Below are 12,290 nucleotides of genomic sequence, written 5' to 3' on the forward strand. Positions count from 1 at the left end.
GCTGACAGGCTGGGGATTTTTGCTTCTATCTTGGCCATTATTTGACCAAATCGAATTATTTTTTTTTGCTAGTGTGTTTTCTCAATGGGCTCTTTCAGTTGGTGCAGATTGCGGGGGGCGCCCGCGGGAACCGCCAATTTAAAGGGCCAGCGTCCCTTTTTTAATTTAAGGCAAAAATGGTCTCCTGAGATAATAAATCCCCCGCAGACCTGGTGGGGACTTCGGGTACACCTGAATCATCTCCACTGGCACCCATATCTGCTGCTCTGGCGACTTTGGCGTCCCAGGTGAATCTGCTGATGTCGGCACACTCCTACATTAAAAAAACAGCCTGTGCCCTCCCAGTCCTCTGACTCTGAACCCGAATTGGTTGCCATGGACGATGGTCCCCCTGAGGGGTCCTGGTCCTTCACGTTGAGCGAGAGGAGGAGGGGGAATCTTCCTCCTCGGTAGCACAGGAACGGGCTACGATGGATGCTCTCATGGGCGTCCTAACAGAAATTCTCTATCTTAACGAGGCGCTAGCTCAGTCAAGTGAGCGGTCTGTTTTGCTCGGGTTCTGCAGGGTTAGCGCATGTTGGTGGGGCCTAGGCATTTTTCCACCCGCTCTCCGTTTTTTGGAGGTGGTAGATGAACGTTGGTCGGTGTCCCCAAGCAGGGGATCACACTGTGTCTAGGCTGAATAAGTCCACCTTGCTGCCTTTAGGGGATTCCTGGTATTCAGGGATCCGGCTTATAGGCGTGTGGAAGCGCTTGCCCGCCTCATTTATCTAGTGGCGGGTTCCCTGTTAGAACCTGTGTTTTGCCTCAGTGATGGCCTCTCAGGCGCTTATGACATGGTGCAAGGGGCTTCGCAGCAGGATCAGCTCATCCACACTGCGATGTTCCTGGGCGACGCGGCCTTGGACATGGTTCCGTTGGTCGCCTGGTTGTCGGCGGTGGGGATTGCGATCCACCGCATTACATGGTAAAGTGCTGGTCGGTTGACCACGCGTCCTAAAAGACAACGTCTGAGATCTCCTATGAGGGTGATCGCCCTTTTGGGGTAACTCTAGCTGAGTTGATATGGGGCTCACGGGAGGTAAGAGTACTCGTCTGCCCCAGGTCACCAAGGGAGAGCCTCCCCGCACGCGGAGGGGGCACTCCTACAAGACACCACATAATTGCCTTTGGGACGCAGGAGAAGAGTATTCCTTTCCGTCTTCCCGGTGGCCACGAGGAGCCGTGGTCGGGTAAACCAAACGCCGGTCAGTCTGGTTCGGCTGCCCAGTCCACCTCTCCCTAAAGGGAAGCCCTCCCCATTGTCAGGGTGGGGGGATGTCTGCTTGCTTTTCAGGAACCCTGGTTGTCCTGCATTCAGGATGGGTGGGTTCACGAACCAATTCGTTCAGAGCACAAGATCGAGTTAATCTCGCCCCGCAGACAGGTTCCTCCCGTCCATTCTTAAGCTGTCCCCTGCTCGTCTCAGAGCTCTCATGGGGGCTATGCACAGTTTGCTTGCACACGGAGTCATGGCACCCGTTCTTTTTCGGAAAAGGTTTACGCGGTTTTGACTCCAACTTGTTCACGATGCCCAAGAAAGAGGGCACGGTGTGTCCGATTCTGGACTGATAGTCCCTGAACCGCTTTGTGCGGGACGTTCAGGATGGGATCCATCCAGTTGGTGATGGCCTCGTTGAGGCCTGGGGAATTACTGCATCCATCGCCTTGCAGGGTGCGTATCTCCACATCCCTCTTTTCGAGGGTCCTCTGAGCTGCTTCCGCTTCGCGTGGCTGGGGAGCATTACCAGTTCATGGCGTTGCCTTTTGGTTTCGCTTCGGCTCCCAGGGTTTTCACCAAGGGTTGACTCTGGTCTAGCCTTGCTGTGTTTTACGGGGCATTGCGGTCCTCGGTTGCCTGGACGACCTCTTGCAAGGTCAAACTCATGTGTGACCTTGGCATAAGATCTGGCTGTGAAGGTTCAGACACTTCAGGTGTTTGGGTGGGCCATCAATTTCAGAAGTTGGCGCTGACTCCCTTTACTCGTTTCCAGTACCTAGTTGGTCCTGGACTTTGCTCAATCTCGGGTCTTCCTTCCGGAGGACAAAATTCGGGACTTTGCGGGAGGAGATCGGAGCTCACAGGAATGACGATCTCTCCTCTTTACGGACCTGCATGCGGGTTCTGGGACGGCTGGTCTCGGCCTTCGAAGCAGTTACGTTTACTCAATTTCACACCAGGTCTCTGCGAGTGGAGACCCTGGACAGGTGGGTCAGGACACCTCAGTCCTTGGAAAGGAGTATTTCCTTGAGTCATCCGGGTCGGATCTCCTGTGGTGGCGCTGGACGCTGTCCTTGACAGATTCGAGATTCATGCTCTTTTTTCCTGTTTACCATTATTATTGGAAGTGGAATTAAAATAAAGTACCAAATTTTGGGTTATCCCCAGAAAAGTAATAGAGGGGAAATCTTCTAATTGGGACACTAGTTCTATTGACCTGGGGGGCCCCCAAGAGATTTCCTTAATTTGCTAGGATTTCCTCTCACTTCCTGTTTTGGCTATGGGACAGGAAGTAATTGGAAATCTCCCCAATGGGACACAGATGGCAAAAATAAAGCTGATGGAGGTTATAATTTTCCCTTACTCTATTCAAAATGAAATAAAATGTCTATAGTTCTATTTTAAAACATGGCTTTTCTCACCGTGACTGAATATAGACTGTTGTTCATGCCTATCAATACTTCTTCAATCCCTGGAAGAATCAGTTTTGCTATAGTAACAATATGTTGAAAAAATGTTTTTAATGTATTAACTTTTAATCTTGGTTAGAGAAGCCTTGTCAAGGTCCCTACACGATTTTATAAATATACTTGTAGAAAGCACCAGTACTATGAAACCTAAATCCAGACAAAACTTAACCTTTTCTCCAATGGTCTGGTCCCTGACCAGCACTGGCATCTTCTCCTGTGTGCTTGTCTTCGGCCATCTTCATTGGCTGGCTCAGCATGACATTTCATAGAGATCAGGCCAGCACTGTAAGTTGAGCAGTTCAGTTTACATATCTGAGAAAAAAGCAAGCAGGCAGGTTGGTGCATCTTATTAAATAGTTTGATTGAACCCCCACGCTACACCATCAAACCCCTAAATTAAAGGACATTTAACCTATGTGCCTAGCTGCTACTTAAAGCGTGTACCCCCTGCACACAATATTAACTGAATTTCTGAAAGCAAGTATAGCACTGCTAACCTCATAATTCCCACATAAATAAACCCTATATACTGTAAATAAATTAAAGTATATTCATCAAAACCTGTGTCAAAAAACCATAGAGTGCAATTGTGCACAAATTATATAAATCACAATAAATTGTCATAAGGTGCAATATAAAAGCTGTGTGATATATAAATTATAATGTACAACAAATTTGTTTGCTAGTGCACAAAATGAAAAAAGTGATAAACTGGTATTTGAATTCAGTTGCAACAAAATCCATTAGTGCTGATGTAGGACAGCGCCAAATGGTCAAGACAGTGTGCTCTCCGAAGTGTCCAGTAAAAAGTGCTCACTCATCAGATCTTATTAACCCCCTATGTAGCATAGTCTCTGTCCACTTGTTTTATAAAAGCTCTGTTAAATAAAAAAAAACTCTCCAAGAGTACTTAGTTCCTCCTCCGCCAGTAGGAATCATATTCATAGGAAACAGAGCTGCATTTTTAGATCCTGGGCTCAACTATTTGTTCTATTTTTGGATCCTGGGCTCAACTGTTTGTTGTGTTTTTAGATCCTGTTCTATTTTTAGATCCTGGGCCCAACTGTTTGTTCTATTTTTGGATCCTGGACTCATCTGTTTGTTTTTTTTTAGATCCAGGGCTCAATTATTTGTTCTATTTTTGGATCCTGGGTTAAACTGTTTGTTGTATTTTATAGATCCTGTTCTATTTTTAGATCATGGGCCCAACTATTTGTTCTATTTTTAGATCCTGTTCTATTTTTAGATCATGGGCCCAACTATTTGTTTTATTTTTAGATCCTGTGCTCAACTGTTTGTTCTATTTATAGATCCTGTTCTATTACTCGATCCTGGACCCAACCGTTTGTTCTATTTTTAGATCCAGGGCTCAACTATTTGTTCTATTTTTGGATCCTGGGCTCAACTGTTTGTTGTATTTTTAGATCCTGTTCTATTTTTATATCCTGGGCCCAACTATTTGTTCTATTTTTAGATCTTGTTCTATTTTTAGATAATAGGCCCAACAGTTTGTTCTGTTTTTAGATCCAGGGCTCAACTATTTGTTCTATTTTTGGATCCTGGGCTCAACTGTTTGTATTTTTAGATCCTGTGCTATTTTTAGATCCTGGGCTCAACTGTTTGATCTATTTTTAGATCCTGGGCTCAACTGTTCGATCTATTTTTAGATCCTGGGCTCAACTGTTCATTCTACTTTTAGATCATGGGCTCAACTGTTTGTTTTATTTTTAGATCTGGTTCTATTTTTAGATCATGGGCCCAACTGTTTTTTCTATTTTTACATCCTGCGCTCAACTGTTTGTTCTATTTTTGGATCCTGGGCTCAACTGTTTGTTGTATTTTTAGACCCTGTGCTATTTTTAGATCATTGGCTCAATTGTTTGATCTATTTTTAGATCCTGGGCTCAACTGTTCAATCTATGTTTAGATCCTGGGCTCAACCATTTGTTCTATTTTTAGATCCTGGGCTCAACTGTTCTATTCTTAGATTCTGGGCTCAACTGTTTATTCTAATTTTAGATCCAGGGCTAAAATGTGCTTTCTTTTTTTAGATCCTGGGCTCAACTCTTTTTTTATAAAACTCTTGGACCTTTGTTTTGGTGCTCTTGTAGGACAATATAGGTTTTCCCCCCTTTTCTAAGGAGTGTCTCCATTTTGTTGCCAACTGTCTCCCATAGGGTCTGGTATTGCTTTTAAGTGGAACCCCACACTTTTATTTACTTTTGCAGCAGAGTTCCTCTTTATATTCATATCAGCCCTAATCCTGGATGAGGTTCTGGTATGCATTTTAAAGGGGAGCTACACACCTCATTTTTTCTTTTGTGGCAGAGTTCCCCTTTATATTCATGCCAGATTGTAATGCTGGATGAGGGCTGCCGGGGAGGCACCATTACTGTGAATGCAATACTTTTAGGTGTATGGGCAATTTTATTAATAAATAGTAAGCAATGATATCTCCCCTGGTCTTTTGTCTCCCTGTTTGAATGCTGGATGCGGATGTGTTGTGCAAGTTTGCTTCTTTGACCTTTGAGGGTGATATACTGGCAGAGGAGGAACTCTTGGAGCATTTTCTATCTTTCATACAAAAAGCACATGTAGACCTATTTATCCTACATAAGGTGAATAAGCACTTTTTAAGGGGCACCCTGAAGCACACTGTCTTAACTAACAGATGGTAAAGATTTGACACTGTTCTACACCAGCTATCCACTTGGAGTTTGTTGCATTTTAATTCAAATTCAAATAGTCTTTTTTGCATTTTATGCAGTCACAAACAAATTTGTTGTAAATTATCATTGAGTGCCGGGTCACACTTGTACGATGCGGGAAGGCTGCGAATTCGCAGCCTGTTCCCGCATCGCAAACGCACATCTGGCAGTTCACACTGCCATATGCGATACGCAGGGGGTGTCAATGAAATCTTAACGACACCCCTAGTTTGATCGCATATCGCAGTGCGATCTGACAGTTCGCACAGGATCGGATCGCACAAGTGTGAACCACTGTGCGATCCGATCCTGATGCGGCTGAAAAAAAGGGTCATGTGCGACTTTTGTGCGGGTGCAGTGCGAATTTAGCCATACAAAGCGTATGGCTGAATTCACACTGCACATCCGATCACATGTAATGAAGGAGCAGTGCGCTCCGATATTACATGCGATCGCCGCACACGCTATAGTGTGAACCGGCACTGATATGTCACACAGCTTTTATATTCCACCTTATGACAATGTGTTGCAGTTTAAACAATTTCTGGCCTGATTGCACTTTATAATATTATACTGTATGTTTGCATTTTTTGACACAGGTTTTGATATATAATATATATCGTCTTTTTTTTTTTTTATTTATTTATTTACAGTATATAGGATTTATTTATGTGTGCATTTTTAGGTTAGCACTGCTCTATTTTCTTTTAGAAATTCAGATGCATCTTATTGCAGAAGAAACATTGCCTGCCTGCCTGGCTGCTCGCTATCTGGGAAAGCAGAACTTTAGTTCCGCTTTAAGGCCTAGTCCACACTGCACGGTCACGGCAGCCCATGCATTTGAATGGGCTGCCATGCCTCCTGAAAACACAGGGAAAAGGTCCCTGCTCCATTTTTTAAATTGCAACCCACATGGAAACCACAAGTGCAGTTCCTAATGTGGGAAGTGGCTGCTGCAAATTTCAGTGTGTATTCGCGTGTTTCCTGCGTTTTTCTGTGCAGGGACAGACCCACAGTAGGAACTACCCGCACAAGTGTGAACCAAGCCTAATACAGAATACTATGAAAAATAGAGACTTTATTCTTCTACTATCTCCTCACCCTTTGTTTTTTTTATTTTGTTTTTTATAGCCACTTCAGCTCCCACACCAGTACACCCCCTATAGACCAGAGGAGTTTTCGGACTTCTGTGCTACACCTGTTTATTTGGCAGTAACTTTGTCATTACTTTGACATTGATGACAAAGTTACAGAAGTAAGATAATAAAGTTATGTTTTTTAGTCAAGGCTTTCTTTTTCTGATATTGCCTTGCAAAAACTTTTTCTTTTTTTTTTTTTACGCAAAAAATTAACAACACTAAAAAAAGTAATACTGTTGAAAAAAACAGTGTTAGTTTAAAAAAAAAAAAAGGATTACTTTTTTAAAGATAAAAAAGTATACAATTTACTATGCAATTTGTCTTGTTTAAAATTTCATTTAATTTCAAAGTTTTTACAAATGAAATAAAGCACTTTTAGTTCAATTTTGATTTTTTTTTTTTTTAAGTGACACAAAAAATTAACAAACATAACAAATAAGAATGAGAAAATGTTTAAAATATGAATGGATAATAAAATAGAAATAAAAATAGCAGGAAATATTAGTTGACAGGAGAAAGGGAAGGAGTTTAGGAGTTTATTAGGGCTGATTAGGGTAAACTATAGGGTTAATAAAGGGTTACTTTCAATATCTCTATTTTACATCTGAACAGTGTTAATAAACAACGAGCCAGATTGCTTTTTGACAGCTTGTGTACTAAGATGAAGTTGTTTTTGCGTACGTAGTATGCCCCATGTCTTCCACTTGTTAAAATAAAGAATTTCTTTAGAAGAAATCATTTTCATTTAGGACAGGAGTAAAGCTGTATAAACCTGTTAGACTAAAATCTTGGTCCTTTATTGAATATCCACTTGGAAAGTTTTACCCCCTTCATATTCAGGCCATTTTTTGCTATTCAGCATGGGGCTACTTTAAAAATGACAGTTTTTAGGCGCTGAATCCAAAAGTGCTAAATAAAGAAATATATTCTTAATAAATAGAGTGGTGAGTAAGTAATCAATAATAATAAATATATAAATCCCAATAATTCATAAAGTGCAGAAAATTCATCCAGTGCACAAAATTACATATAAATTTACATTTTACATTAAGTTCATTAATTCATTAAGTGCAACAAAAGTGTTTTTTCAGTGCAAAAATTCCACCACAAAAAGTGACATAAAGTGCTGAGTAGATCTTTTTTAGGAAAAGTGCTTGTGCTTGAAATGTTCCTTCACCTGTTAGTGTGAGGGTGACTCACCAGAAATCAGAGGGCCTCCAGGACCCAGCTTGCTCTATATTTTGCAAAAGGCTCCTTAGATGTAAATGGATAGGTGGCCTCCCTGGGTTCGCTAAGGATTGTTGTACACTTATCCCACAGTCAGGATAGTTTTGCCTTTCCCAAGAAGATTAAAAACATATAATTGTGCAATATTGTTTTATAAGTTTATTAGACACAATAAAGATTAAGGGATGGTAAATTTTTTAGTGCCGCTATCGGCACATCCATACAGCAGAGAGAAGAGTGATGTGCGAACGCCGCTCGGTAACAGCGTGCGTTCCACAGTGCGATCCAACAACAGGCGGAAATGATGAATCGGAAGTAGTAACCTGTAACGCTCTTGCGTTTTTTGTTAGTGAATGGATTTGCAGCTGCAGAATTATTACACTCAGTAGTCATGTAGAGATGTGTTGAACAAACCTATCCAACTCTCAGGACTCATCACCGTGCACAGCCTGCTTTATGCAAATATACATACACTCAATATGATGTTCCTGGAGTGATAGGATGTATATGATAGTATAGAGGTGAGAGACAGGCGTTAGAAATGGTGAGCACTCAGTAGTAATATTCAGGAGAGTGGTAGGTGATGATAGGTAGTATGCAGATAGGTTTAGCAATCATGTATAGTAACAGGTGGTAGGGGACAGCAGATGAAGTATACAAGAGAGAGTAACCTAGTGCAATGATGTAGATGATGGTAGGCTCAAGAGCTAGCAATCTATGAAGTTATGCAGATGATAGAAATAGTGCTTACATAGTAACAGTCCTTTAGTATGCAGAGGTAGATAGTGTAAGTTAGTTAGAAAGAAATCCCCTGTGGGGTACTTATCACTAGTTGGGTTAGTAGTAGCAAGGTCCAGTAGCAAGAGAGTGATCCGGTAGCGAGATACGGGATCGGTAGCGAGGTTCCGGTTTTGTTCAGGCAAAGGAATAGCTAGAAGCTCCGGCAGCATAGGACAAGACTGGTCAAGCATGCGGTTTGAACGAGCAATGAGTGAGAGAAAACCGGCGATTGAAATAGCCGCTCATAGCGGCGCTCGGCGATGATGTCATCGTTCTTAAAGGTGTATGCGTTCCACCTAGTTAGCAAGGTGGGACGCAATATTAAGGTAGAAATGGGAAATAAGGGTACCAAGGGTACCAGAATCTTACATAACCGAACTAACCTCAATGCATTTCGCAATAACGCGTCATCGCGTTGAGTTCTAAAGTGCTACTTTAACTGACAATTGCGATGTCATACAGCACTGTACGCAAATGAAATTTATATAATTTTTGCACACAAATACAGCTTTTAATTGGTAGTTTTTGATCACCACTGGGTTTTTTATTTTGTGCACTATAAGTAAAAAAAGACTGAAAATGTTGAAAAAAAAAAAACTATTTACTTTTTACTATAAAATATATTGAATAAAAAAAAAAAACACATTTCCACATAAATGTAGCCCAAAATGTATTCTGATACATGTCTTTGGTAAAAAAAAAAAGAAAAAAGAAATAAAAAAATTCAGTCATAAGGTCTACAAACTGTGGTGTATATATATACTGGAATTTTCATTTATTTTAACGTTAGTAATTGCAGTAATCAGCGACTTATAATTGACACTGGCTGAGGGGTACACTGACTTTAACCACTTAAGCCCCGGAGGATTTGGCTGCTCAAAGACCAGGCCCTATTTTGCGATTCGGCACTGCGTGACTTTAACGGACAATTGTGCGGTTGTGCAAAAATGAAATTGACATCCTTTTTTTCCCACAAACAGAGCTTTCTTTTAGTGGTATTTGATCACCTGTGCGATTTTTATTTTTTGCACTATAAACAAAAAAGAGTGACAATTTTGAAAAAATAACAATATTTTTCACATTTTTTTTTATATGAAATTCTCCAAAAAAAATTAAAAAATCAAAATCTTTTAACATTTTAGGCCAATTTGTTTTCTGCTACATATTTTTGTTATAAAAAAATAGCAATAAGCATATTTTGATTGGTTCGCGCAAAAGTTATTGCGTTTACTAACTACGGGAAAGATTTATGTCATTTTTATTGCTTTTTTGTTTTTTTTTTAACTATTAATGGCGGCGATCTGCGATTTTTGTGGGACTGCGACATTGCGGCGGACAGATCGGACACCTGACTCTCATTTTTGACACTTTTGGGAGTACCAGTGACATTACTACAGTAATCAGTGCTAAAAATATGCACTGTTACTGTCAAAATGACACTGGCAGGGAAGGGGTTAACCTTATTGGTGATCAAGGGGATAAGTGTGTCCCTAGGGGCCTGATTCTAACTGTCAGGGGGCGTGGCTTGCTAGATCATCACTGAGACATAGGATCCTACATAGCAGGAACGCATAGCCTCTTTGATGATCTAAGGGAGAATGACAGACGGTTGTGTTTACATCAGCCATCTGTCTTTCTCCCTCTCCTGAGGGAGATCGCGAGTGGCCGGCGGACATCGGAGCCGCCAGTCACATGCGCGGGGATGGCAGGGAACGAGCAGGGGCAGGAGCGCGGCGGTGCGCGCTCGCCCCCTGCAGACTCGGGGGCGAGCAACGTACCGGTACGTCACTTTGCCTGTAGGGGGCTGACTGCCGCAGTAAATTATCATGCGGCAGTAGGCAAGTGGTTAATAGTGACACCAATACAGTGTTCAGTGCTATTACTATACACTGTCACTGTATAAATGACACTGGCTGGAAGGGGGTCATCATCTAGGGGCAATCAAGGGCTTAACTGTTCACCTAACAATGTTTAATGTGTGTAATATGTGCTGCTTTTACTAAACGATCTTGTTGTTGTTTTTTTTTTTTTTTTTTTCCCCCTTTGCAGGAAATAAAAAAACAGCAAGATCGCCTATCAGTGTACAGAGCTCTGTCTCCCCCATCCCCCTCCCCACGCCAGGAGAAGACAATGATTATTGCTAGCGGCTATAATAGCTACTAGTGACAAGAGCTGGTAAAACCCAGCATGCTGGTTGTACCCAAGTTAATCGATCAATCAACTTGGTACATTCAACCTGCCCATACACGGTTGGAATCTCAAGATTTGAACAATGTATGGCCTGCCTTAGTAACAACTGTACTTCATTCTACCATAGTTATTAAAGTCATAACAGTATTTTCAGGCTTTAGTTGAATCTAAAATGCTAGAAAGCTGGTCATTTTTTAACACTTTGATGATTATAAATATAATCATTGCTCACAGCTATTTAAGTGTTAGAAGCAAGGATTGAATATCAGCAGCTCTTTTATAGGCTAAGACGTAGCGTTTTTTTTTTCCTACTACAGTGTTAGCACTGGACCAGGATGCTTTGGGTGCACTTTAGTTGTAATGGTGTATAGTTTATTTTGTTTTACTTTAGGTCTTTAGGTCTGACTGCAAGGAACCATCAAGATAGTTTTTATTCTTTGCTTTTGATCAAACCATTTTAACTTTTCTTTTTTTTTTTTTTCCTCAATAGGCATAAAAATGAAATCTCCAGTTCAAAACACAAGTTTGATGCATTCTGAATCTGAGCTAGACAGCGATGACAATGCTTACACCTGGTCAGATCGAGAGAAGGGAAAACTGCTCCGGCCTCAGAATGGTTCTTTGCGTAATGGACAAGCCTCTCACAAAAACAAAAACCAAAGAGAGGAATTATTATAGCTGAAGTGCTATAATCTTGTTTTCCGCCCAGGAATTTTATTTCATCCGTGCAGCAGTTAAAGCTGCTGAACTCTCTTTTTCACCACTGCTGGTTAACTTTGTGGACAAAGCTGCTACCTTGAACTGCTTTTAAATAAATGGATATTTTAGTAGATTTGCCAACTATTTTGCTCTTCTGAGAGAACTGAGGCTGAACATACTTGAACTGATATCTTTTTTCAATGGAAAATACTACTGGATTTATTCTGAACAGAATTCTTTTTTTTTTTACTAATTTAAGGATTTTTTTTTTTTCTGCACATGATCTTGGGGAAACAACTCCCAGGAATGAGCCACACTGTTAAATTTACACCACTTTAAATGCACTACTCTGCCAGTTTTCTCATGGCATTGAAGGATAAAATGTGAAATGCACTGGGCATTTTCTGTAGCCCGATCTATGAGCTGTGTTTGTTTTCCTATCTCTGCAGCAAATGTTTCCCCCTTATTTAATGACCTATTTTTTTCCAAAAAAGGCGATGTTGATTTCTGTGTTAACAAATCTTGGCCATCAACAAATGAAATTTTACATCTTAAGGAAAATAACCTGTTGCAAACCTGTTTCGAGGGGAGAAGATGTGAGAAACAAAAAAATAAATGAATTGTGTTCAATAAAGTCAAACACTGAATAAAAAACTTACTACATCAAAAGTAAAAGGTTCCTCTTGGCTGTGGGCACACATCTTAAACTACACCATTACATTTGGTCCCTGGGTTACAAACAAGATAGGGTCTGTAGGTTTGTTCTTAAGTTGAATGTGTAAGTCGGAACAGGTACAATTTATTGTAGCTCCAGCCC

General features: G+C 41.0%; 1 protein-coding gene across 1 annotated transcript in view; it reads left to right on the forward strand.

The window, feature by feature from the left end:
* Positions 1–11,947, forward strand: part of KIAA0319L (KIAA0319 like) — a 186,463-nt gene extending 174,516 nt beyond the window's left edge. The window contains exon 22 of the mRNA XM_082246861.1: positions 11,265–11,947. Coding sequence (XP_082102987.1) covers positions 11,265–11,452 — 188 coding nt within the window. The 3' untranslated portion in view covers positions 11,453–11,947. The remainder of the gene's footprint in view (positions 1–11,264) is intronic.
* Positions 11,948–12,290: the final 343 nt, after the last annotated feature.

This window comes from Pelophylax lessonae (assembly GCF_965119305.1).
Source record: "Pelophylax lessonae genome assembly, chromosome: 2".
In the NCBI taxonomy this organism is placed as follows: Eukaryota; Metazoa; Chordata; class Amphibia; order Anura; family Ranidae; genus Pelophylax; species Pelophylax lessonae.